Source organism: Nomascus leucogenys, chromosome 4, assembly GCF_006542625.1.
Source record: "Nomascus leucogenys isolate Asia chromosome 4, Asia_NLE_v1, whole genome shotgun sequence".
In the NCBI taxonomy this organism is placed as follows: domain Eukaryota; kingdom Metazoa; phylum Chordata; class Mammalia; order Primates; family Hylobatidae; genus Nomascus; species Nomascus leucogenys.
Genome location: NC_044384.1, coordinates 103,246,138 through 103,272,731, shown reverse-complemented (window position 1 = coordinate 103,272,731; position 26,594 = coordinate 103,246,138). Strand labels below are relative to the sequence as shown.

The window sequence follows — 26,594 nt, the reverse complement described above, 5'->3', positions numbered from 1 at the left end:
TGGAGGGTAAGCAGAGGGCCAAAGGGATGAGCCCTCAGAAGGCCTGAAGACTGAAGGGCCCTCCTCTCATCTGCCAGGCATAGCTGCCACCCTATCTCTTCTGTTCCATGGGGTGCTGGCCTTCCGCTAAGGCCGAGGGTGGTCTCAGTCAAGAGGGGTATCAACCCCCTGCCCTACAGACCCAACTAGCGACATGAGACCAGATAAGACAGTCTCCAAGCTCACTTCCAGCTACAAATCAGGAAGAACCATATAAGGCGGCCTTCATGGAGGCAGACAGTTTAGGAGCTGGCCCTAGGATGCCCTGATTTGGAAGGCAACACAGAAACCCTAAGTCCAAGAACAGGACCATGGAAAACGGCCCTCGAGGCCCCCTCTGCCTAGAGTTGCCTGTAATTATGTCATCCGTTCCCAGTCCCTTTCAAGATAAATAGAACATGAGTGGAGAAGTGAGAATACGCAAACTGCAGATAAAGCAGGCCCCCTTGAAGAGACTGTAGACCCCTCTATCTCGGTCACCCGCCCTGCCCCAGATGGGGTTCTTACTTCCTTCACAGAAGCTTTGACCCCACCAGACCCTGCCCAGGAGTCAAGGAGAGCCTCAGCCAGCCCTGCAGTCTAGGATATGATGGGGGACCATGAGACTCCCCAAGAGTGCAGATACCACCTCCCCCTGGTACCTGCCAGGCATAGCTGCCATCCTCCTAGTAGCCAGGGGCTGGGCCGGGCTCACACATCAGACTCAGTGCAGTGTGTTATCCTTTAATGAAAAGCTGGGTCAATGGAGCCACCACTCTCCCTAAGACCCCCCTGCAGCAGACAGCCCTCACCATGGCTACCTGTGAGGCCGGGCGGCCCTGTGGCAGCCAGCCCTGCTGAGGGGTCAGTCTGTAGTGGCCTAGGAGAGGCGTTCAACTCTTAGACCTAGGATGTGGCAGCAGCAACAAGGCCAGAGGCAGCTCAACTGAGGTCAGGGATGGCGGAGGAGGCAGACAGGAAGCGTGGGGCTCTCCTCCTTCCTCTCCGAATCCCAGTGTGGCCAAGGCCAGTGTTGAGGAACAGTACAGTCTCCCCAGGGGCCTGGAGGCTCTTCAGGCCACTCTCTGGAAGCCCTTAGTCCCCAACTCCCTGCAGACCAGTGTCACAGGGTCGCTGGACTCGGGGAGCAGGCTGGGTACTACCCCATGAGCCTTGAGGCCCCGGGCCTAGGAGGTGGATCCAGCAGGGCTGAGGCCAGAGCCACCAGGAGACTGGGAGTCACCTTCCACTAACTCTGCTTGTCAGTCACTACAGGCACCTAAGAAGGTGGCCTCTCCCCCAAGCTTCCAGGGCTGCCCAGGCCAGGCTGAAGCAACAGGAGGCCGTGGCTCCTGGGTCTCTATAGATCTGTGACCTTGTTTTCCACAGCAGCTGCAATCTGCTGGAGCCGATAGCCCAGCTGCATCTTCTGGGCCGTGCCATCCTCCTCCAGGGCAGTGATGATCTGAAACAGAGACCGATGCCATCAGGGGAGACTTTGGCCAACGTGTTTGCTGCAAAATTCATTAGCCCTCCTAAGACGCTGTGGCATGAGTGGGATAGGAGGACAAGAAACCCAGCCGGTCACTTCACGTACTTTCTGGGACCTCAGGGCCTCGCCGGCAGGAGGGGTAATAACATCAAAGTCACCATGGGGTTTCAGGATGCATAAGGTAGGAAATGAAGGACATGACTCAGTAGCGAGCCCCTCAAAAGCCCTGCTGCAGCCATCCTGCAGCCAACAGCCAACAGCATTTCCCAAGTTCCTGTCTGTCCGGTGCCAGACAAGGGGCAGAGACCCAAGAATGACCAGACACATGTGGTGGGAAAACAGACGTTGATCAAACACGAACCACAAATTGGGGGCTGCCACCAAGGGAACCGATAGGAACCGGAGGGCAGCAGTACTTGGGAAAACAGCTACTGCCCACTATGTCTCCACGAAGGGACATGCCTGCATCACACCGCCTCCCCCACGCCCCATGCCATGGCCCACATCATGCCCAGGAAGGCTGTGGGCCATGAGGCAGGTTCCTCATCTCTGAGCAGCAACAGCCATGTCACTGGTGCCACACAAACATCCAAGTGGACTATTCCACCAGGCATCCAGCAGGTTGACTGGCAGGTGCTCAGCTCTTCAGGCACAGCCCAGGGATCCTCCAAAAAGCTTCACCAGCTCCAGTGTACCCTCACACCCCTGGCCCTGTGCCTGGACTCTCCTCTTCGCAGCTCATGCAGCCAAGCCAGGCCTGCACTTGCATGTTGGCCGTGCCCAACATGCTGCCAACTCAGCAAATGCACACCATCTCCAGGCCCTGGTAGACCCCTTGGCCCCCACAACCACCAGCACTGTGCCTCACCGTCCTGCTGGGGAGCGGGAATGGGGAGCAGTGGGACAGGTGAGAGCACAGCCAATGCCAGGAAGCCCGCTTGGAAAACACTTCCCAAGCCGCTGAGGGGCCCGGCCCCCCACTACTCTGTCCCTGGGGAAGACCAAAGCTCCCACCATGAGTCACAGGGTCAGAGCCCCTTAAGTCTCCTGGGAGGCCTTGGGTCAGCCTCCCAGTCGGGGTCCAGGGCCTGCCCACCTGGTCATAGTACTTGTTGATGTACTTGTAGAGTTCATGCAGGGCCACTCGCACCCCGAGGTCTCCGGAGTAGTTCTAGGGAAGAGGCCAAATGAAAGGTGAGAGAGATGAGGGGTGCAGACAGCCACAGGAGGCAGCCTAGGACCCCAGGGAAGGGCTGGGGGAGAAGGGGACCTGAGAGGTAGAGAATGGGATGGGCACTACAGTGGGAAGCAGGGTCCCCTCCATGACCCAGGGACCCCAGGCCAGGTGTGCCAGATGGGGACAGAACAGGGCAGAGCAAGGGGGCCTCCTTGGTAGGAAGACAGCCCAGGTCTACCTGCTTCAGCAAGGTCTGGGGTTTCCACTGGAGCCCTGCCTCTCTCGCCCCCTTGAGGTTCTAGCCCAGACCCTCTGCCACCCAGGTGACTCCAGAGCCAAGTGGCACAGATGCCACTTGCAGGCTGACAGCCCAGCATGATTCTGCTCTGGCCTAACTCCAGTATTTCTTGAGGCCACTCTCAGGCCCCTCTGTGGGGACATCTCTGAGCCTCAACTTCCTCACCTGGACGATGGAGTTGGTGTCACCTAGCTTGTGGAGTTCTTGTGGGGATCAAATAAGACAATCAAAGCACCCCATGAAGGGCTTCACACATAAAACCCCAAAATTATATCTGCTATTAGTGTTGTGGTTGTCATCACCATCATCAACATTTCAGAAACATTGTTCATCAACTCCCTGGAGTTACATTTTAGGGCTGTTTTAGGAATGGGAGAGGTGAAGGGGACACGTGTGCCACCAAGGGAGGCACAGCAGTGGGAAGACGCATGCAGGCAGACCCAGGCAGGCCTGGGGCTGAATCCCAGCTACCTTGCAAGCGCCTGGCTGAATCAGGGTACATGGCAGCTGCCAGGACAAGACCCCTGCTTGCTCTGTGATGAGATGGTGGGAGCCCTGGTCTTTCAGTGGCAGTTGGAACATTCTGCACTTATGTTTCCTGCCCCAACCAGCTCACAGGGCTGCTGAGGTTCCCAAGGGCTTCCCTGCAAAGGGGCAGTGTGAAGGGGGCAGGACTGTTGTGGCAGGAGGCCTATGCCCAACCCAAGAAGTAGAGGGAGGCCTTACCCAGGACAGCTCAGCCAGGACAGAGTTCATCTCTTGGTCACTGGCTGGGACAGTCTGTCTGATGTCTGCATAGTACCTGCCAGAGAGCCAGGGCACAGCAGCTGCTGGGTAAACAAGCCAATTCCCCCGCTTCCCACCAGAGCCCACCCCGAGCCTCAGCTGCACATACCCTCCAACCTCTACCCACCGCGCCCTCCAGTACCTTTCCACCATCCGCTTGTACCGGGGGATGTCCCGTGCATACAGAAGTTTGTTGATCGGGGAGTCCTGGACATAGCAGGAGCACAGCAAAAGAGGAAAGAAGGAAGGATGAGGGTCCCTGCTTGAATGATCAAGTGTCCTGGGTTTCCCAGTACTGCTTCAGCTTTGAAAAGGAAAAGTCTCACATCCCAGGAAGCCCCTGAGTCCCAGAAAACCAGGACAGGTGGTCACCCTAGCCTACTTCCTTCCGCAGGAGCCTCTGCTGCTCCCTCCCCTCCACCAATGTCCAGTCTCTGATGTCACCGGAAATCATTTCTCAGCTCCACATGCCACCATCTAGATCCAGCAAGAGCCCAGTACGTAGGGCAGGAAGCGTGCTGTTCACCCCCAGGGTCATCATTTTAAAAATGAGCAAACTGAGACCCAGAACATTACCTAAGCGGCCACAGACCACCTCACTCCCTAGTGGCTGAGCTAGGATTTGAAGCAAGTCTGTCCAGTCAGTTTCCACCACTTTAACACACCTGGACACAGCCTCTACCACTGAACTGGGTTCAAGTCCCCAGCAGCCATGGGCTCTGGGCAGCATACTTCTATTCTCAGGACCTCTCCTCATCCTAGAGCTGCTGGGAAGGTGAGAAATATCTCGAGGTGGCACTGTCCCCCATGAGCAGGGACCCAAGGCCAGCTCCTCTGTCAACCTGAGTCAGGATTCGCACCTTCTCGACAACTCCCCATGGGGGAACCCTTGGCATTCCTTGTTCAGACTGCTCCTGAGCTCCCCAGGAACAATTTGCTGCTCTGCTGGGAAGGGGAGGTACTGGGAAGATCTGGCAAAAATCCAGCCACCACATAGGGTCTACCCTGGAGGTGGCCCTGTGGGTCCTGGTGTGGCCCTTTGATTCTTAGCTCATTGTAGGCATGATGACAGCATGTGGAACAAAATGGCTCCCAAAAGACAGTGCTACAATTTTAAAGAGAACTTTCCGTTTTTGTTTTTGTTTTCAGACAGGGTCTCGCTCTATTACCCAGGCTGAAGTGCAGTGAACAGCGTAGTCATGGCTCACTGCAGCTTCAACCTCCAGGCTCAAGCGATCCTCCTACCTCAGCCTCCCTAGTAGCTGGGACCACAGGCACACACCACCACTCCTGGCTAATTTTTGTATTTTTTGTAGGGATGGGGTTTTGCCATGTTGCCCAGGCTGGTCTCAAACTCCTGAGCTCCTCAGGCGATCTGCCCACCTCAGCCTCCCAAAGTGCTGGGATTCTAGGTGTGAGCCACCATGCCCAGCTAATTTTGATTTTTCCCAGAGGTGTAGGGATGTATCTCTCAAGAGGTCCCAAGCCAACTGAGACCTGGGGGTCTAGGTTAAGCAGAGCCCCACTCATGGACCTGCAGAGTCACACGAGGGCCCTGCCCGCTCGGTGCTTGAGCAGACACCTTGGGGACCTCATATGTCAGGGGACTCCTGGCTTTGACTGCTGTGACAACAGACTCCCAACCTCTGTGCTCCCGGACGGCTCAGACTACTCAGTCTCCTGTGCTTCCCAGCTCCCCTCCTCACACATCCCTCAAACCGTGACACCCCCTGAACTCTCTTCCCTACTTCCCTACTGGCAGGCAGACACCTCCACCACCCTAAGGAATCAAACCCACCCAGCAGCCCACAGCTGCTCTGGGATTGAACAATCCATGTCTCTATCTGGAAACCCCACAAACACCAGACTCACCTTCTCCAAGTCTAAGCTTACCATAGCCAGAGGCCCAGGGATCATGTGTGACCTGCCTCCTTCTTCCTCATCCCCCACATCCAACCTTCAGCTTCTGCCTGCCCTGCACCCTCCCACCCGGCGTGAACCCAGCCACTGCTTGTCAGGAGGACAGCACAGCGTCCTTTTGGGACTCCCTCACTCAGCTCATTCATGCACAGCAGCCACAATGTTCCACCAAACTCTCGGGTCTGGTCACACCACTTCCCTGTTCCCAGACCTTCTGTGGCTCCCACTGCCCCAGGAGTGAGTCCTGACCAACTGGCCCTGGCCTACTGCCACGCCTGGCCAGCATTCTATGCCCCAGCCACACCAGGCTGTACTTGCTGCACACAACTTCACCTGTGAATTGGCACACAATGCCCCCTCCTCTTGCTCATCCCTTAAAACTGAGGTGGCTTGGGATGAAGCCTTGGCTTGGGAGGTCAGAGGTCTCCCCTAAGCCCTCCTTCAAGTTCTCAGAAAAGCCTGGAATCTGAGTGCACACACAGCACTGTCCACCCTCACCCATCCCCCTCCGCGTCCATCCCAGACTCGCTCACCCGGCCCAGCTTGTGGTCGGCCAGGGTGCAGGCGTCCATGAAGGTCTGTGCAATGACAAGGAGCACCGCATCCATGTTATCAGATGTTTGCACGTCGAACACAAACTGCGGGTTTTTTATTATATTGATCCAGAACCTCAGAGGCAAGCTGCGGGTGGGGCAGGCATGGCCGATGAATGTGCTGGGGAGGCAGAAGAGATGACCCCCCACACACACCTAGAGCCCACTCAGCTCCACCCGACCTGTTGGTTTTCCAGATGTGGATGGTGTCCTGGTCGGAGATGCCATGCTGCTGGGCCTGCTCATCCAGCAGGTCAAAGAAGTACTTCACAGCGAGCGGCACAGGGCGGCTGGTGCTGAGAATCACCTGGAACAGGTCGTCCACGAACTTCTGCAGCGTGCCCTGTGGGAAGGGGGAAGCAGAGAGGTGTGGCCAGCAAAGGGCCCTCAGCAGCAGCCCAGCCTCAGACACCCACCAGCACTGTGCCTGCATGAGCCCCACACCACCCCCAAATCCCACGAGTGGCCATGCTCCCCCTCAGCCCAGGCCCCACCACCTTCGCAGCCCCACCCCACCTTCATGGACAGCAGGCGGGTCAGGTAGATCTCAGGGATGGCCTTGGCGCGCTCACGCTCCCCGCCCCGAAGGCTGCCCCTCCGAGGCCTGGGCGGCTCTGGCTCATCACTTGGCTTCACCAGGTGCCAGGGCCGGATGCCCCCCTCATCTACATCCTCCAGCATTGGGGTCCCTGTGCCAAGAGCCCACAGCTGTCACCCCTCCCCAGGTGCCACCTCCCCAGGCCCCCTGGTTCTTGCCAGGTCTCCCAGGGGTGGGGGCACCTGGTTGAGGGCTTTCCTGGGCAGAAAGGAAATAGGCACAAGCCTGCCCTGAGGCCCAGAGGACCTTCCCCATGACTCCGGGCTGGGCACAGCAGGGGCAGAGGACCATGATAGGGGCGGTACTCACGCTCTCCAGGGACATAATCCTGGTTTTCCCGGAGCACATGCTTGGTGAGGCAGGGGACGAGGGCCACAGTTGCTCCATCTGGGACCTGCTGAGCACAGCTGGTGATCCCTCCACCAGTCCCACCCCACCATGCCCCCCTCCAGCTCCCCACCCCTCCTACCTTGTAATGCTGCAGTGTGTTCAGGCGCCTCCACAGACCCTGGACCTCAGAAGTGACATCCTCGTCAGAAAGAATGAGGTGCCCGGCCACCCCAGACCGCCACTCTGCAAGGGCAAGGCAGAACTGGGTGCAGGGCTGGAGGATACCCTTCCCATAGTGGAGCCCATCTCCTCCTCCACAGGGACACCAGCCCCTATATCATGGGGCAGCCTTACTCAACCTCTCCAAAGACCAAGAGCAGGGACCCCTCCCCAGATGACAGGCTGTCCAACAAAGATGTTCCAAAGCCGGCTTCTGCCCGCCTCCCAGCATCCTCCCCACCCTGAGTGATGAGCTGTCCCTGCAGAGCTGGTCCGGGGCCAGCCCAGGCCCAACCTTGGCTCAGGTCCCCAGGGGCTCTCCACGCCCTCACCAACATCAAGGGTGCGAGGGTCTGGCCGCTGGGTGAGAGGCACTCCTTTATAAAGCTGGTCTAGCATCTTCTCCTTGGCCTGGGAGATGGTGTCACAGTCTAGGACCTTCACGGGCACGCCCTGGGCCTCTCCTGCCCCAGGCCCCACAGCCAATAGTGCATTCAAGGTCTATGTAGGACACACAGGAGCCATCAGGGTTCATGTACACTCAGGATGACCAGGACACAGGCCAAGGGCAGGGACAACTCATGAGGAGCTGCTGCCTCCGATCCCCAGCACCACACAATCCCTAACTCTCGTCTCTTCACCTGCCTGCCTTCCCCAGGGACAGCAGCTTCCTCCCCATTGTGACCCCAGCACCTAGCACAGTGCACTTGTAAACGACTATGGGGTAAAAGTCAGAAAAAATGAGTGAGCACAAGTCCCTCATCACTCAGATCCCCAGGTCCCTGGCTAAATGGGTCAGGCTGACGGAGCTTCGGGAAGCCTGCATGAGCAAATATTCCCACCCATCCGACAGGGGAGGGGTTCAGCAGGCCTGAATGGGGGTTTCCCACAGGAACCCTCGTGCGTAACTAAGGGGAAAGCAAACCCAGAGAGAAGTGCCTGCCAGAGTGAGGCTGGCTTGGTGGGCAAGGCTGCATCCCTGGTAGGAGGGCCAGGCAGACAGGGTCAGGCCCTGGCAACAGCTCAAGCCCATGGTCCAAGGTAGGGCTGGCTCCTCCCAAACCCTAGTTGTGGCTACCCTGGTTCCATCCCTAGCCTGGGGCACATAGAGGCCTTATCATCAAAGTCTGCTCTAAACTGCTATCCTGCTAAGCTAGTCCGACGGGCTCTCTCCAGCAGCCGGCCAGAGGTCAGCCCAGCTCTACATCCAGGTACCCACATCAGAAGCTGGTGTCCAGACCCCACACACCCACACACTCTCCACCCTCACCCTCACTGCACTCAGACTGCAGGCCACACACTTGCACACCCTCACCAGGGGACGGTACTCTACGTCCTCTCTGAGCAGGCGGTTGTCGTTCAAGGTGTATTTGGCCTTGCCTGTCACACTGTCCACTGGCCCCTTATCCACTTGATGCTTAATCCCTCGAAAGAGCATATACAGAGGCTCCCCTACAGAGTCCTAGGAGAGCACAGGCAGTTAGGGCCCCCCCGGCAGGTGGCAGAGGTGTATGGGACATGACGCACACTGGGGAAGGGGACAGGACATGGGCTTAAGGGGACTGAGGACAGGCTGAGTAGGAGTCTCTGCTCTGGCACAAGTGTCCGAGCTGCATGGTGGCTGAGGGCTTAGCAGTTTGGAGGGTCTGACCCTCCCTGGACAGGAGCCCTGTCCACCTCTGCCCCCTCACCCTCACGAAGGTGTACAGACAGATGGACATCCAGTTGGTGAGCAGCTTCTCCACCACGGTCTCTGTCCTGAGATGATGGGAAAGGGGAGTGCCAAGGTCAGCAGGCGGGGCTGCGGGCCTCTCCATCCTGCAGAACCCCGAGCCCGAAGCACCACCCCAGCTCCAGCTGTCCAGGGCCCACCCAGCCCCAACAGCCACACAGACCTGCGCAGCATCAGCTTGGGGTTCTTGGCCACATATTGGGCAACCAGGTCACTGAGCAGAGTGCGGAGGATGTCAGTGAAATACTCAAGCTTCCCATGCAGCGCCACGGTGAGCAGAGATGCCACGTAGGCACGGTCCCGAGCTGAAAAGGTGCGCTGGCTCTCCAGCGTGTGGATGAACTGCAGCCAAAGAGAAGGAATGGGAGAAGGGGGTTGGGGGATAGAGGGGCGGGCTCAGAAACCATGCCCTGGAGAAGGGGCGGGGCCAGGGGCAGGCCAGGAAGATGCAGGTGGGGGCACCTTGGTGAGGAAGAGCTTGCTGTTGAGCAGGTTAGAGAGCTGCCCCAGCCCTTGCTCCACGGTGGGCCGTCTGCTCTCAGGCACACCCAGGTCCCGGTGCAAGGGCGACTCGCGGTGCCCAGGGAAGAAGATCCTCTCTGCATACACCTTGTAGTCGAGGAAGGGGATGCCGCTGCCCAGGAGGTCACTGGTGAGATCGGTCATCTCGGTCATGAGGTCTGTTAAGCAGAGAGGCCAGGTTAAGCACCTGTTAAGCACCAATCCCATGTGATGGGAGCGGGTTTGGGCAGAGCCCTGGAGGGCGGGGCCCGTTCTCCCAGCCACACCTGTGAATTCCTTCTTGCAGCGGTCCCGCACACTGCTCTCCAGATTCTCCAGCTGGATCTGAACCTTCTTATAGTCCCTCAGGGCCTGCTTGCTCTTCCTCCTGCTCAGCCCCAGGGTCAGGAGGGGATGGCCGGATGAGTCCTACTGGTCCAGGCCTGCCTGACCTAGCCCCAGGCATACCCTGGCCTCATCCAGCACAGTCCAACGCAGCCATGCCAGCCAAGCTCAAGCCTAGCCCAGTACAATTCAGCCTGTCCCCTCCCAAGGAAGTCACACACACCCCATGCCCCATCTAGCCCAGCACAGTTTAGCCTAGAGATCAGCCAACCACAACCAGGCCAAATCCATCCCACAACCTATTTTTATAAATAAAGATTTGTTAGAACACAGCCACTTTCATGTGTTTCCATGTCGTCCCTGGCTGCCTTTGTGCCACAGTGGCAAAGTTGAGTTGTTGAGCAGAGACCACTTGGCCTGCAAAGCCTAAAATATTTACTCTCTGGCCATTTACAGAGAATGTTTCCTGACTCCTGGCCCAGTCTGTCCCTTCCCAGTCCAGCCAGACCCCACGACCTGCCCCAGCCCAGCCACATCTGGCTGCACCCACCTGTACATGAGGACAATGATGATGACACCCAGAGCCAGAAGAGAGGTGCCCACCCCCAAGCCCACCTGGGCTGCCACAGGAAAAGCCCCAGGGCTCTCGCCGTCATACTGCACGTGACCCAGGGAGAAGCGCAAGTTCCCCATCTGCACCTGTGTCGGGAGCCACCTGTGAGCGAGGGTTCGGCCCAGGTCAATGCCCAGCCCGGCCAGGGACCTGCCCACTGACCGTGAACTCAGGCAAAGAGTCAGGTGCCTCTCGGAGGGCATGGTGCCGTGGCAGGGGCTGCTCCACAGGGGGCTCACAGTACAGGTGGTGCCGCGTCAGCGTCTTCACCACACAGGGGCCGTCCCCTATCATAGCCACCACCTCCTCCTTGGACATTGCAAGGTCCAGGTTCTCCCCCTGGAACAGAGGGTCACCGATCAGTCACTCAGGACCCTTCCCTCAGATCCTGTCCTCCCCAAATGTGGGAAGGACCCTGAGACCCACTCTCAGGAGCAAGGCTGACAGCCTCTCAGCACCCTTCCCCTGAGTGCAGGCCAGTCACACAGTGTCCTCCAAGCTGCTCCTCATCACCCGTTGCTGCCCTTTCCCATCTTTCTTCTCCAGAACGAAAAATCTGGAGAACGTAAAGCTGCCTCCCAAATCCTGCCCAGTTACCTAACAAAGCCGAAGCCCCCACTCTGTGTCTGATGACTCACCAGGGGGGTGATGACGGCGTATCGACCTGTGGTCTGCCCGCGTGCCCATCTGCTGCCCACTGTGTATGTCCAAGACACATGCCTAGCGCATGTCCATGTGAGCCAGGCTGCCAACGGGGGTCAGCCCAATGGCCTATGTGGACCACACCACCCAGCTACTGCGCAGGCTGAACATACAAATGCAGTCATTCCAGAGCCTGCCATGGAGTGCATCAGGACCCGGGCCACCAGCCAAGCAGTCAAGCTTGTGCCAGATGCTAGGCTAGGCACCCCCCACCAGCCCCCTCTGCCCCTGCCACAGCAAGGATGAAGAGCCATGTCCATCCACCAGCCCTTGCTCTACTGTCTTGGCCTCTCCGCCACACACAGCAGTGCTGTCCAGCCAAGGGAAGGGTCTCGGGGCCCTGCCAGGTCCAAGTAGGAGCTGTACCTCCACGGAGAACACACTCCCAGGCTTGTGCCGGAATGGCATGGTGGGATCCTCAGGGTTGAGTGGCTGCAGGGTGGGGTCGGCCTCGTAGGAGAAAGGTGTGGGGTTCAGTGTTGCAAAGTTAAAAACCAGGTTGTCAAGGATAAATTCCACCCGGACCCAGGGGTCCTCAGGCAGGCCTGGGAGGGCAGGTGTGCGGCACGTGATGAGCTGGGAGGAGTTGACATGGCACGGCTCCTCAAACTGGAAGGAAGACAGGCAGGTTGACGAGGGGCCAAGCAAAGATGGGAAGGGCCTCCTCTGGCACCTGCTCTGGCCGTCCCCAGGGTGTGGTATGGGGCGAGGGAAGAGTGTGGGGGTACCCAAGGGTGTCCTACTTGCTGGCCACTGCAGGAGGGTCCAACGGAACACGCCGTCTCCGGCACCACGCGACGCCTCCGTCCAAGCCCCTGGCTGGGCTGCAGCATTCTCGAGACCACAGTCACCCGGATTTTTGGCGTCTGTACCACGTCCAGATTCTGGCCACGGACCCATATCTCACGTCCTCCACTGAAACAGACCATGAGCTAACGTAACATAAGATGGCTTATGTTACCTGGACCTAAAGCACAGCCCAGTCCCGGCTAGGTCAGCTCAGCCCCAGCCCCAAACCACACCACCCCTCGCCCCTGCTAGCAGCATGGGATTCTCAGTGCCCCAACATAAAGCCCTACAAACCCCCACATAGTGGAGCTGCAAAGATCTCCCTGCCACCTGCCATGCAGCCACGCCCTTGGCCCAACACCTGAGGAAGCTCTTGGTGGGGCCAGCAGAGGTGATGTTGGGGTCGAAGGTGTACTTGAACTGTCCACGTTGAAGCCTCCGCTCCGTGGCCCCAAACCACACAGCCACAGGGAGCGTGGCAGGCGTGGGGCGTGGGCTGGTCTCACACTGCAGTTGTTCTGACTGCTGCTCCGGCAGCCTGGGAGGGGAGGTGGGAATGAATGGAGGGGCGCAGGCAGGGGAAACTTGGACCACTCAGGCCCCAGCTGGCTTCCCTCTAGTGCTGACTGCAGTCTCCACCAGGTGTCCCTGGAGGTGCACTCCCACCACAGCTGGCTAGGGAGGGTCTGGCCACTCTCTGAAGGAGCAGACTGGCCCTCTTCCCCTTTCTGCTCTCCCCAGAATCTCAGACCCCTCCATCTTTCCCCTGGAGCACATGGATTTTTGCAGGATGAGGAAGTGGCCCTCACAAGTGACAAGGCTGGTCTCCAACCACCACTCGGATGTCCTCCAGCCGCCCAGTCAGGAGCTTGGAGCCATTCAGGGTGAGACGGGTGCCCCCAGCTCTGGGGCCACGGGCCGGGAAGATGGAATGGACCTTCGGGTCCTGTGGGACACACAGGGAGAGAGATGAGCATCAGACCAGACACAGGGAGGCAGGGACAGCCTGAGAGACAGGATGGCCCAGGACTGGGAGCCCCACCAAGGCATAACCAGATGGGTTGAGAGGAGCCACCAGAGAGGGTGGCCCGCTGGCAGCTGGGGGTGGCTCAGCAGTCAGATACCTGGTAGGCAAAGTCGTGCTCTGAGACACCACGTCCTCTTCCCGGCACCTCCACCGCTGCGGCGCCGGCCACCTCCTCCCCACTGGCCCCGGTGATGCACACGAGGCTGTAGGCACAGGGCAGGCTAGGGGGTGCCAGGCTGCATCGAGGGCCCCTCAAGCTTACCTGGCAGCCCCTCTCCCTGCCCCACTGTCGGGTGGTCTTCCCCTTCCCATGCTCCACAAGATTGACAGAGACCCTGTCTCACTTTGGAGGGAATTCTTTATGACATATCAGAAGGCCTTGGTATCTGAGAATTAATATTTGTGGCTTCAATCATTTAAGTTCAACCCCAGGGGCCCCCAATAAGGAAGAATTTATCTGTGGCATAAATTTACAAAGGGGCCCTGTCAGCCTGGTTGTGGGGCGAGCTGCTGAGCAAGTGAGTGGGCACAGCTAGCCGCCCACGTCCTCTGCCACGTCACATGCACAGCACCCACTAAAGCACGGTAGAAACTTGATTTATTCAGGAAAAAGAGTCCCTGAAAGCCTCTAGTCAGGGGAATACAGGTGAAGGGAAAGTGAACCATCTAAGAAAATGCTGGTTCTTAGCCAGAAAACAGAAGCTTGGGCAAATTAACTTCCAGAGTGTTAAGCCTGCAGTGGCTCAACTCAGTGACACTGTCACAGTTGTTGCAAACACTAGGAAGACACAAGTGACATGTGAGCCACCCAGGGGTGGCTCCAGACAGAATATATGCTAATTGCTTCATAAATCACAGTAGTCTTATGGTCTGGAACACTAACAGTCTAGATAGTCACGGTAAGTTCTCGGTCATAACACATTCAGGGGACACTCCATGCTCCAGGAGAGTGGTTCCTTGTTTCAAATACAGATTTGGGGGCCCCACCGTGGGCCTCCTGAATCCAGATGTTTGTGTTGGTTTGGGACAGGGTCTGCAGGTTACCCTGATATTCAGCCACGTTTGGGCCCTGCTGCTTGTGGACATCTCCTTAGGAATGTCCTCCATGTGTATCTTTGGGGCCTGCAACCGCTGGCCAGGTTACCATAATCCAGGAGCCCCAGGAAAGCAGCAGGGGTCCCTAGAGACCACAGTGGAGCCTGGCCCTCGGCGGGTGTGCCTTTCTGAGGTGTGCCTTCCAAGTCTACCTTCCTGAAGAGGCTGAGCGCCCAGGACAATGCCTGGGGAAGAGTGAGCTGGTGAGAAGGCCAGCCCCTGAGCTTATCTGTCTGATCTGAGGGTCCTGCGGCCACAGCTATTAATATATCCACAGTCCCTCAGAAGACCAGGTGAGCAGAGTCAGTTCTGGGCAGTGACAGGCCCAGGAAGGATTCCCCAGCAGCCCATGCCAGGAACCTACAGGTGTGGTGGGTGCTCAGCGTCTTCAGTGGCAATGCTGGCACTCGGGCATTGTGGCCAGAATCAAGGAACAGGGAGAGAGGGAGGCAGATGAGCGGTGGGTGGGAGGCCCCAAGCAGCAACGCCAACCGCGGAGGCCCCAGGCTGTGCCGCTGTGCTGTGCTCCTGCTGGGTGCAGCCAGCTTACCTGCTGGAGACCTCATACTCCTGGGCATCCACAGCACAGGGCACTCCAGCCACTGTGACCATGCCCAGCACATCCTGCACATGCTGGCCCAGGTTGGAGCCCCTGATGGTGACACGGGTGCCTCCGTCTACAGGCCCAGTCAGTGGCTCCACCTGTTCCGGGACAAGGACTGCTCACCTCTACTCAACTGGAAAGGCAGCCCCAACCTCCCACCTTTGGGCCCCCACACCCTCCCTCTAAGGGCAGCACTGAGGAAGGGATGGCCAGGCTTTCAACAAACCGAGTGGATGAGGGGCGCTGGGCACTGGGTGGCCACAGCCTCAGCCTCACCACAGGCCTCCCGGGTCACACAACGTGGACGCTCCCCCTCACACCACACACAGCCATACTGGGGCATGGCAGTTTGGCAGCGGCTGCAGTCTCCATGTCCCACGGAACAGTCATACAGTACCACTGGGGGTGGCAGAGACACACGTGAGAGGCAGGCCTGGGAGAGCCCTGCTACCACCGCCAGCCCAGCAGCCCGCAGGTGGCTCACCATGCAGCCCCTCAGCACTGTCCACACGCAGACGGCCGGCCCGACGCAGAAACAGCCCCACACGGAGCTCCGGCTGCAGAGCCTCATAGCTGAGCTGGAGAAATGGGAGTGGGTTCAGAGTCAAGCACGGGGGGAAGTGTCAGGCCTAGGGAGGGGTTAGTCAGAGAAAGGACTAAAATGACCAGTTAGGAGCATAGGGTCAGAGGGACCCCATGGGCCACAAGTCGGAGGGCAGAGCCAGAACTGGAGTATGGGGACCCCATGGGGTCTCAAGTTAGAGGTCAGAGCTGGGATGCAAGGACTCCATAGGGCACATGGTCAGAGGTCAGAAATGGGTGTGGAGACTCCCTCAGGGCGACAGGGTCAGAGCGTGGCTCTGGACAGTGTGGTGCAGCCAGCTATAGTTGGCAGCCAGCCTGTGGCCAGTGCAGTGCACCCGTGCCCACCCAGGCGCTCATGGTGTGTACCTGGTGCTGCTGGCAGGTGACGTGGCACTGGGTATCTGGAGGTGGCTCACACTCGACCCGGGCCTCAACCACCACCTCAAGGCCCTCCAGCTCCATCACACACTCATTGTCTCCTGGGCTGTCCTGAGGGCAGAGAACACAGCTGTTGGGCAGCTTCAGGAGCTGGGCCCAGGGAGTCCTGCAGGTCACCCAACAGATCCCCCAGCACGGCTTCTGGGTTGGAGCTGAGCCCTCGGACTCTGCCCTCTTCCTGCTCCCCAGGACTTAGGCCGAGTTTGTCAACAGCTAAGGAGGCTGCAAGGACAGAGGCAGGCAGGACACACTGACCTGGAAAAGGTGCAGGTTCCTGCCTAGCAGCCGGATTTCCCGCTCCACATGGACCGGCATCAATGTGGAGCCCTGAACGCTCTCCACACAGGGGCAGGAGCTTGCCCCCGAGGTCACCTCTTCCTGCAGGCACCAAGGGCAAGGCAGTCTATGGAGCCCACCCTGCCCAGCTCAGCCCTCTGCCTTGCCAGATTCCAGGGGCAAGGCCGGTGTGGGGCTGCAGACTCCACCCTGCCCCTCACCCCCTCCCAGTGCAGAATCACAAGGCAAGCTAGGGGTAGCATCTTCCCCACATCCCCTCCCCTGAGGCCTCCTTCCTGGGCTGGGCCTCACCAGCTCCCAGAGCCCGGGGGTGTCATACTGGTAGTCGAGGCTGGACGGGAGGATGAGGGGGGCGGGAGGGCCCTCAAGCTCTGCTGAGTCTCCATCACCTGAGAGGAGGGTGGAAGTGGAGAAGGCGGGTGCGTCACCCCCCGTCCACTCGTCCGCCTCGGGCAGCTCGCCGCCTTCTCTCGTGAGCCAGTCCAGGGCGGGCTTCACGGAGCCCATGGCCCCTGGGAAAGTGGTGGCAGGAACAGTGGCAGGGGGCAGGTCCAGGGGCACTGCGGGATGAAGGGCCTCGGGGCCAGGGTCTGCAGGGGGCACTGCTGCTACCTCCGAGGGTGACAGCGGGGAGGCCAAGAGGTCCTCAGGTGTGGCTGAGGGTCTGAAGTCAGTGGGGGCAGGGACAGCGGTTCCAGGTCCATTTGGGGGGCTGGGAGGGGAGGGCTCCTCATGGAGAGGTGACTCTGTGGAGCCAGGGGAAGATATGGGGCCAGAACCTGCCCATGGCCCCCAAGGGCTGAGCAGAGAAGGACTGGCCCCAGGTGAGATGTCCAAAGCTGTGGCTGTGGAGGGAGCCCCAGGCTCCACAGGAAGGGTGTCAGGAGCAGGGGTGACCAGGGCTTTGGGGGCTGTGGGTGGGGAGGGGCTGGGTCCGTCTCTTGCAGGAGGGTCTGGGGAGACAAGCGGGTTCTGAAGGGGGAGGCAGAGGAAGACAGGAAGGGCCACTCAGCAGGCAGGCGCGGGACAGGAGGCAGGCAGGCACAGTATATGTTAAGAGGAAAGGAGATCAAGGAAAAGAGAAATAAAAACAGCCCATTAATTCTCCACAGGAGAAAACTTCGGGGGAAGGCTCCAGGGGTGTCTGTGCCGAGGTGGGGCATGAAGGCCAGACCTCCCCTGCCTCTCAGCTACAAACGCCCTCTCCCAAAACAGGCGGGATGTATCGGCGGCTGTTCTCCAGGGAGTCCGTCACACACAGCGGCTCTGGTGCCCAGGACAGAGCCTCACATAGGCAGACAGACCCCGGGCCATGAGAAAAACTCTCACACTGGGACCCGCAACCACCCCAGCATGGCCCAGCCCAAAGTCACACTCACCTGATGGCTTGCAACCATGGGCCCGGCATCACACGAGGCCTTGTGTGTGCACAGGTGCTGCCAGACACACCAGTTACACCCCCAGCGGCTGCTCACACAGGCCTGGCACCTGCACAGAGCACAGCCATGGGGCAGGGGTCGCCACGGGGAAGCCCAGGCCTGGGGACAGGGCGAGGAACTCACTGCGCAGATGGGCGGAGTTCAGTGACCGCCACACAGTCATAGAAGGAGAGGGAAGTTTTGGCGATCACAACGGCGCCAAACCTAAGCTCCACGCTCATGGATACATAGTCTGCAGAGGGGGAGAGAGGGCCAGGGTTAAGCAGCAAGGAGGTGCACTCAGACCCATAGCTGATATCCTGAGCCCCTGAATGGGGAAGAGGACCCGGGATGAGGGAACGCAGTCCGAAGGCACAGAATGGAGGCTTCAGGTGGTTGGGGAGTGGGAGGACTCAGAGAAAGGCATCCATTCATGGCTCTTTGCCTGGATTCACACTTTAACCCCGCCGCATCCCCTGGAGCAGGGGCTGGCCCCCCCCCGCCACCAGGCTGGCCCATTCTCTCACCCACCGGCTCCTCTCGGCAGCACTGGGGCCTCACTAGGGTCTGGGGAGGGGCACATCACACCAGAACCAGTCAGCAGGGCAGGACTCTGATGTTCCCCAAAGTGGCAGGAATATGACTCCCCTGGCCACAGGGGTGGCAGGTCTGGCACTGATAGGAAAACCTGCCAAGAGAGCCAGGGACACACTGTTGGGGCTAGTGGGCAGCAGACCAGGGCTCACATTTATGGGGCACCCAATGTGGGCAGGCACCAGCAATCAACAGCCCCCAGGCCTCCCCAAACACCCTCTGGCCTGAGTTAGAAATAGATGGGGAAACTGAGCTCCTAAAAGAAGTGACTTGTGTGAGGCCACGTGGTACCTGGCATGTCTGACACCAGGATCCAGGATCTCTACCCAGACCTTGATGCCCAGAGCCCTCCCCACCAGGGCCCTGCCTATCTGATCATTCACCTCCCTCGTCTCCTCTCGGCTGATTTTGGCAGGACTCATGGCTGCCACCTGCAGACAGCCCAGCTCAGGCTGGAAGCTCCATAGCCACTGCTCTGGGCCCTGGCCCCTCGAGCACTCAGAACGGCGACTGCACCTGGGCGAGAATGACCAGTGTCTACCTGTGACCCTCACGGGCCACTGGGAGTTCATATGGTAGGGAGTCCTACAATCTGGAGGACCTGGGCAGGGCCCTAGAGTGGGCACGATACAGGCTCCTGTGTCTGCTCTGGCAGGGCACTGATGCCCAGTGCAGAGGATGGGGGTGAGGAATTGGGGTGTCTGGGGATCAGGGGTTGAGAATCAAGGGCTAAGGGTCAGGAATTCTGGACAGGACAATTATGCAGGAGCATTATGGGCTTGAGGCTGGGGCTTGAGGCTGAGGATGGGGTCAGGAATCTGACCTGCCAAGGAGCACGCACCACCCACAGTATGGGTCCCTGTGAGCAAGGCAAGATGCACAGTCCAGGTGCTGAGCACAGGAGGCCACGGGAACCTTCAGAAGCTGTGACAGCAAAGAGGACCTGAGGCCAGCAATCCAAACACCAGTGGCTCGCCCACAAGTGGGTCCCCGGCCCCACCCAGAGGCCCCTCCCAGCAGCCATGCCCTGGCTTGTGCCTGGCACTCACTGTGCTCTGGGTCATGACATACAGGTGCTCAAAGGTACCATCAAAGGTGAGGTCTCTGCTCACTGCAGACCCCTGCTGGATGCTCTGTGTGGAGTATGGGTGGCCATCGCTCCCTGGGCCCAAGTAGACCTGGGATCAGAGACCACAGGGTCTGGGACCCAAGTCCATGGCCAGAGGCCCAAAGCCCTCCCCTCCTCCACCCAATCGAAGTAATTTACAGGTAGAATTTCCTCCTGGGCAGTCACAGGTCATACCAACCAGCCTAGCGGGGACGGAGGAAAGTCACAGGTAAACACCACCCAGTCCTGGGGAGAGGAGCTCAGGTCATCTCTCCTGGCCCAGGGGTCACAGGGATAGCTTAAACCAGGCTGGGTCCCTAGCAACTTGTTCCCTCCAGACTCTGGGGCAGAGGCCAGTACTTCCTGTGGGCTCACCCTGTGCAGCTGCCCTTGACTATCACCCAGGAAAGCGATGGTGTGTCCATCTTCCATGGTGACTGCCACAGCTGTTAGCTGAATCCCTGGCCACTCCAGAATTGGTGTGGCTTCCAGCGGGACCCGGCTGGCCATGGGGCTGGGCGTGTGGTCTGAGCCACAGGGATAAGCATCCAGGGTGTCCTATAGGCAGCAAGAAGCATCAGGAAGGCCCTCCCTGGATAACCTCCTCGGCCGTATCCTCCCTGGATAACCTCATTCCCTCCCCCAGCCGCTCTGGTAGCTCTCCCCTATACAACTGTGTTTTCTCTGCTGGTCCTCCTGGGACAACCTCATCCCCGCCCCCAGTCTCTCTTCCCTTTTTTATCCATCCTGAGGCTACAGCCCATCAGTTCCGACCTCACCTTCCTCTCCTGCTCAAAAGCCAAAGGTCTCATTCCATTCTAGGTCCCTGTCCCTACCCAAGAACCCCCAAACACCCTCCCAATCCACCGACACGTGCCACCCCTCCAGCATCCTGGTCCAAGCCCATCCAGACACTGCTGCCACCCGCATGCCAGGTTTGTGGTAAGGTACCCTTCCACTGCCCAGGCAACAAAGGAAGCACTTAATATCTGCTGATCTGACCATCCTCGTGCTACCACCAGCTGCCCTTGGACTCTCTGGGCAGCTCCTTGGCTGCAAATGCTTGGCCAGTGGCCTCAGAGAGGGGGAAAAGCAGGGCAATACTGGAACTCACCACTGGCAGCTGTGCACAGTCAGAATTGACATCATACTCGATGTAGGCCACCTCGGTCCCATCCTCAGCACGACCCTCCCGGGTGTAGCAGGCATCTCGTGTGCGATTAGCAAGCCGGTCCACCTCATCCAGGGGGAAGGCACAGAGGGCAGAGGCTCCAGATGCCCCAGCAGCCGCTGATGGGGGCCGGCCCACAGTGGGGGGTGCAGCTGAGGAGAAGGCTGCAAAGAGCACCTCCCCATGCGCCACCTCCCTGGACGTGGCCACAGCTGCAGCCTGGATCAGCCCGTAGCGGCCACCTTCACAGGCCAGAGGCAACTCCACATAGGAGTAGTAGTGCTGGTCCCGGAGGCACACTCGAGACACATAGGCACGAAAGGCTCTAGACTGAGCCTGCAGGTCCCGCCGCAGGAACAGGAAGTAGGCGCTGGCCCCACGTGCAAAGGCACTCACGAAGTGGTGGCTGTACTCGGAGAGGCGGCCCACTGCCAGCTTGGCTGTCTCCTCATAGGAGAAGGCAGCTTGGGGGTCCGGCGGCAACAGGGCCCGGGTTGTGATGGGTGGAATGCCACCCCCCACACCCCTGCTGGTGTATCCTCGCCCCACAAACAGGAGGGGCTCCCCTGCCAAGCCCTGGGCTACCAGCCCCACCGTGCTGACCGCAGGATCATTGGCAGCCACATACTGTGTGTCCCCAGGCCGCTCTGGCCGCAGCAGCAGCTGCTCGAGCTGCCCCAGGCGCCGCTGTTCACAGACACCCTGGTGCACGCTCCCGCACACCACCAGGGCCCCTGGGCTCACCAGGAGCAGCTGGTTTGGGTTGTTGGTAGGCTGGGCCTGGGGGCACTCATCAGGCATCACGGGTGGCAGGCAGTCCCTGCTGTCTAGCACAGGGCCGGTGGACACTGTGGCCTCCAGCTGCAGCCCAGGGCTCAGCTGGAACAAGAAGTTGGTAGCCCCCAGGTAGAGGGTGCCTGAGGTGGGGTCCCTTGCCAGGTGCTGCAGATACGTGCCATTGGGAGTGAAAGCAGCTGGTGGAAGGGGCTGGAGGGTGAGGACCCACCCGGCCCAGAGAGCCTGGAGAAGAGCTGGGCCCAGAGCAGGCATCGTCACCTGGCAGGGAGAGAGGTCGAGAGAGTGGGGCTCACGTGGCCGCCAGAACACCCTGGGGCCACTGGTAAGGGATAGGACTGTGGCATTGCCAAGATGCTCCTCCTAACCGAGGGGGTGAGCAGAGGAGGACCAGGCTTCTTAGATAGGCACTATGTCCAGGATGACCCCAGGACCACACACTAGAACGAGGTCAGAAATAGGAGACACTTCCTAGACAACACTGCCCATTCTCTGCAGGCACGATTCTCTCAGGAGACCTGCACCCCACTCACCATCCCCCCAGATCAGAGGGTGAGGGGCTGGAGAGGCCATGCCCAGGAAGCAGGGTCTGGATGGGGCAGAAGAGCAGGTGATGGGAAGGAAGGGCCCAGACCCCAAGAAAGGAGAGCTCTACATGGATGAGGGTTTTCCGGGCAGAAGGAGGAAGGAGAGGGAGGTCTCCTGAACCAGCAGAATGTTAGAAGCAAGACAAGAGTTGGGTGCAGGGCCTTTCAGGCCAGGAATCCAGAAGGGTAATAACCACAGAACCAACAGGCCTGAGAGACAGGAAGAGGCTCCAGCTCGGAGGGGTGGGGCCTGAAGGGCTGCACCCCACCTCCGAGAGGCCTCAGAATAGGTAGGAGTCATGCTGTTCCTAGATATCTAGTGTGAGGTCAGGCTCACCTGGCAGGGCCGGCTGGATCAGGAGACAACAGCATGACCCGTGTGGGAGTCACCTAGCAGGGGGGAAAGCCGAGTGTGAAGCCGGAGCTGGGCTGCAGGCACGTGGAAGCCCTGGGCTCCCCCCGCGGGGAGGCAGCACAGAAGCACCCCCTCCCCACCGCCCAGCCTGCTGGTGGAGCTGGGCCCAGCCTGGCCCCTGGCCACCAAACACATTCCACAGAGGACGCCTCCTCAGAGCCCACACGAGGAGGGGGAGGGCAGCAGAGCCAGGCACCCGAGGGGCCTGGGAAAGGTCAGCTAGGAAGGAGCCCCACGGCTGGCAGGGCCCAGCCAGACCCCCAGCACGGCCTTCTCCCTGTGAGGTCCCTCTCTCTGCTCAAACTCCACCCTGTAAAAGCACCCAGGTACACACCCTCTGCACAGCCAGGGGCTGTCCCAGCCCAAAGGGCCACCAGCGCTTCAGCAGACAGGCAGTCGCACAGCAAGATACATACACACCACCCACCCTGTATGTATATGCCTACCACACACACACACACACACACACACACACACACACACACAGAGATGCAGATGCCATCTATACACACAGCACAGTGACACACACAGACACAGCCACCCATGTTCAAACACCACATGAAGACACATCCATATAGAGACAACTCCCCCACACAGAAACACACACACTGCAGGCACATATGTCACACTCACTGGAGACATTCTGACCATCACTCACATTTAGACATACATTCCCACACTCATGCACACTACCCTCATTCGAGAGTACTTAGCTAGAGCCCTATGTACTAGAGAGCTGTAGAAGCTAGGCCATCTCTTGCTATTTCCTCTCCTGCAGTTCAGAATAGTGCCAGGGCCCAAGATGTGGGGTAAGTGGAGTGTGTCCTGGAGGAAGGTGCCATGTCTGGCTGTTCCCAGGCCCATCCCCAGGACCTCCCCAGACTTTGGGTGCCTGCTTTCCACACAGACCCCTTCTTGGGCCCCAGCTGAGGCTCCTGAGTCCCTGAACCAACAAACTATGGCAATACCACCTTCCCCAGTGGTCCCCAGCCAGGAGCACCAAGGTTGGTGAAGTGCTGGGACAGACAATGCATCTCAGACTGGGAGACACTTCCCCTACTTGCCTGTGCCCAGGCCATGTTGCCCAGCCCCTCCCATCACCCAGCTGCCAAGCTGTCTGTGCAAAATATCCCAAGCGCTTGCTTCTCCCAGGTCAGCTCATCCTAGCAGAGGCCTGAGCAGGGTACTCCTGAGGCTGCCCTGAAGTGAACAGGGCCGGGCACAAGGCTCAGGGGAGGGTCCAGCAGCCTGGTGGAAGCCGGGACACTGTGGCCACAGCCCGGTGGGAGCAGGGGGGCTGTGGTCACAGCCTGGCTGGGCACTGCTCCCGAAATAGCTTGGGGGTTTCCATTTTTAGTGTGCAGAAAACAGGGCAGCTCTATGGGAGCAGGAACAAGGCTGCTTCTGTTTGCCACCCAAGGGGGCGGGGGGAAGGGGGCAGCAGGGAAAGTCTCGAACCCGGCCAGGATCCCAGGACTGTGGCAAGACCAGGCTGCCCAGGAGCCCCCCACCTAGTTTCCAAGGGATGAGGAAAGAAAGTTTCTTCCCATGGGAAGACAGAATCCACCTGAGGATGGGCAGAGACCACCTCTTGCAAGGGGCTACTGTTCAATTCTCCTGCCACCACATGCCAGGGATGGGCCTTGGGCACAGGGTCCCACAGTTAGACCAATACTCACTCCTACATGCTTACAAATATTTGCTCAGAGCCTACTGCATGCCAAAGTTCTCAAGCCCTCAAGGGGCAGTAATAAAACCACTCCCCATATGTGAAATCAAAACTGCATTGATGGATGACAGAGCCTTGGGAGATGAAAAAATGGTTAAAAAAAAAAAAAAAAACACTGGGATGAGGAGACAACAGGAAGAAATAGGTGGGATCAGAACAGCTCCTGGCCAGGCCACTGAGGAGGTCGGCTGCTGACCCACTCCAAGGAAAGTGGTCAGCCTTCTGCAATCAGTCTCCCTGTGAATCAGGACCTAGCACCCCTTGCCCCAACACACATACCATGGGTGGCGGAAGGAGGAGAGAAAGAAGAGCAGTGACTTTTTCTCCTCCATTTCAGGCACATGGATTTCACTTAATCTCTGCCACAGGCCACTGAGCAGCTCCCAGCCCCTCCAATCTAGCCTCCCAACTCCCAACTTCTCAGGACTTTCCTTGAGCAGAATTGGAGTACACCCCTCCCCCAAGAGCTTCTGGGGCACCCCAGAGCGGGAGGGATAAAGGCCCACCCCTCCAGTCCACACCTCTCCCACCCGATCCATGCCAGTGCTCCCCCACACATGCCCTTCGTTACTGCCAGCCTGAACTGCAGGCTGCTTGGCTCCTCCAGCCACCGCACAGGCTCTTGCCGCTGCCTGGAATGCCCACTCCCTCGCTATCCCATTAACTCCTACACCAAACATCTTCTCCCTGAGGAGCCTCCCCTGTCCTCCCAGGCTCCTGAGGAGGCCACTGCATGCAGTGGACAGAATGGACACACCTAGCCACCACCCTGACAGGCACGGCCGCTCTGCCTCAGGCTTTCCGAGCCTCAGATTTCCTAGCTGTCCAATGAGAGGCAGGATTGCTCTGACCAGTAAACATGATACAGTGTGTGCCTAGCATTAGTGATGCCGACCAGGGTTACCTTTCTCCCTGTTCCACCCTCCTACTCTGGACTTGAAGCTCCTTGAAGGCAGGGAGTATGGCTTCTGATTCAGAGGCCCCAGCAACGTACACAGACTTCAGCACAGACCAGACGCTCCCGGCATGGTGAACGAACCCCCATCTCACAGCCAAGAAAACCCACCAAGTAGGGGAGCTAGGGGGCCCGCAATCCCTCCAAGCCACTTGGTGTCTCAAAGGGAAGACATTGGCCCCACTTTTATTAATGACCAGGCCACGGCAGACTGAAAAGGCTGATCTAGAACCAGACCTCACATCCCCAACTTACACAGCCAGGATCTCCTGCCCACTCCCAACATCTGAGGCCCTGCTCAGGCTCACGGCCAAAGCCTAACTCTGCCTGTGCCCAGTGCTCCCCCACACGTCCTGGAGTGTGAACCTACTCTGAACCTCTTCGGGGGGCGCAAGACTGCCCAACTTCTGTCTGTAGAGCAAGCACCTCCCGGACCCCCGTGGAGCTGTCCTCGACAACAAAAGAGGCTCACAAACCCCGCCATTCCGCACCTGCAGAGGGGCCATAGGACAGCCCACATGTGCCTTGCCTGCCAGTGAGTGGGAAACCGGCCTTCCCGTTTCACCCTCCTGCTCAGCTCCCAGGGTCCACTACAGAGGTGAGTTATTCATTGACAGCGCAGTGGTGCCCGCTGCCCGCCCTGTTTTCTGTGTGTTGGGGAGGGGTGGGGAGATCCACCATTTACCAGGCACCTGCGATGACCCAAGGCGCTCATCGATCACCCACTTAATATGTCTGTGTGTGGAGAGGAGGGTCCCCCTCGCCGGGGGTCTGGAGGCTCGAGGTCCGCCTTTGTCAGTCCCACCGGGAGCAGCCAGAAAGGGCTGTTACTACTGAGGGGAAGCCCCGACCTCCCCACTCGGCTCGTCCTTGACCCTCCCCAATCCCCGGACCCCGAGGCGAGGACCCCATCAGTGGCCCTGGGAGGGCGGGGAAGGGGCCGGCCGGTCCCGGGCGGCGACGGCGAGGAGGGGGCGCGGAGGAGCAGCTCCACCTCCTCAGTCTCCCAATCGCGTTCCAGGCGGAGCCGCCAGAGTTTCCCTTCGCGCGGAGAAGTGTGGTCCCAACTCTCAATACCAAAGCCACCCACCACTCATCCAGGCCGCCCCTGCCCGGCGGGATCGGGGCCCCGGCCCGTTCCACCTCGGGAGCCCCGTTCCTCGCCGCCCTGGCCCCGAGCCCCGCACTCACCACCCGGCCGGGCCCCGCGGGATGTGCGCGCCGAGGCGGGCGCCGGCCGCTCCGGGCTCGGGCTCCGCGCGCAGCGGCCTCTCCCCGGGTCTGGCGGAGCCGCAGCTGTTACCCGGAGACCGAGGGGCGGAAAACTGCGCCCGCTGCCCGCCCCTCCCGCGCGGCGCTGCCACCGCCGGGAACAAAGGAGACAAAGCCGCGTCGGCCGGGCCCGACTCTGCTCCTTCCCCCTCGCCTGCCGGGCTGCCCTCCCCCCGCCCGCCGCCCGGGCCAGGCCGGAAGCAGCCCGGAGAGCCGGGCGCGCGGCCCCGAGCCGCCCGGGACCCCGCATTCCAGCCCCGCGGGCTCCGCATCGGCCGAGGGCTGGGGACCCGACCCCTCCCGCACGGGGGAGGGCGGGGGCGGGCTGCACCGCGGCGGTCGCCATGGCAACGCGGGTCGCCCGGAGGGGTGAGCAGTGAACCCCGGGAGC

At 59.7% G+C, this 26,594-nt stretch overlaps 1 protein-coding gene across 3 annotated transcripts; it reads right to left on the bottom strand.

The window, feature by feature from the left end:
• Positions 1 to 746: 746 nt before the first annotated feature.
• Positions 747 to 26,343, bottom strand: PLXNB1 (plexin B1). 3 transcript variants are annotated; one of them, XM_030811869.1, is made up of 38 exons: positions 26,123 to 26,343; positions 22,170 to 22,222; positions 20,394 to 21,506; positions 19,655 to 19,837; positions 19,221 to 19,349; positions 18,995 to 19,095; positions 18,555 to 18,687; positions 18,109 to 18,265; positions 17,722 to 17,830; positions 17,539 to 17,647; positions 16,451 to 17,131; positions 16,118 to 16,240; positions 15,791 to 15,913; positions 15,324 to 15,417; positions 15,066 to 15,238; positions 14,786 to 14,937; positions 13,238 to 13,343; positions 12,923 to 13,059; positions 12,475 to 12,651; positions 12,068 to 12,239; positions 11,691 to 11,933; positions 10,785 to 10,961; positions 10,560 to 10,708; positions 9,952 to 10,052; positions 9,626 to 9,843; positions 9,327 to 9,505; positions 9,123 to 9,189; positions 8,747 to 8,893; positions 7,764 to 7,932; positions 7,352 to 7,455; positions 7,192 to 7,276; positions 6,801 to 6,973; positions 6,467 to 6,627; positions 6,225 to 6,372; positions 3,914 to 3,978; positions 3,712 to 3,787; positions 2,607 to 2,681; positions 747 to 1,483 (listed from the first exon to the last, which is right to left on the bottom strand). In XM_030811869.1, the coding sequence occupies exons 3-38, from the start codon at positions 21,498 to 21,500 to the stop codon at positions 1,379 to 1,381; spliced, it is 6,408 nt and encodes a 2,135-aa protein (XP_030667729.1). In that variant the 5' UTR covers positions 21,501 to 21,506; positions 22,170 to 22,222; positions 26,123 to 26,343; the 3' UTR covers positions 747 to 1,378. The 3 variants fall into 3 exon arrangements, with proteins under 3 accessions (XP_030667729.1, XP_030667731.1, XP_030667730.1); XM_030811871.1 differs by having other exon boundaries at positions 20,394 to 21,329; XM_030811870.1 differs by lacking the exon at positions 26,123 to 26,343 and adding an exon at positions 24,256 to 24,316.
• Between the last annotated feature and the right edge of the window lie 251 nt (positions 26,344 to 26,594).

Excerpts from the sequence above, each read along its gene's own strand:
- PLXNB1 (XM_030811869.1), bottom strand. The coding sequence starts at position 21,500 with ATGCCTGCTCTGGGCCCAGCTCTTCTCCAGGCTCTCTGGGCCGGGTGG. Across the intron at positions 15,914-16,117 it reads GGAACCTGCACCTTTTCCAG|GACAGCCCAGGAGACAATGA; the intron begins GTCAGTGTGTCC and ends CTCTGCCCTCAG. Across the intron at positions 10,053-10,559 it reads ATCATTGTCCTCATGTACAG|GAGGAAGAGCAAGCAGGCCC; the intron begins GTGGGTGCAGCC and ends GGGGCTGAGCAG.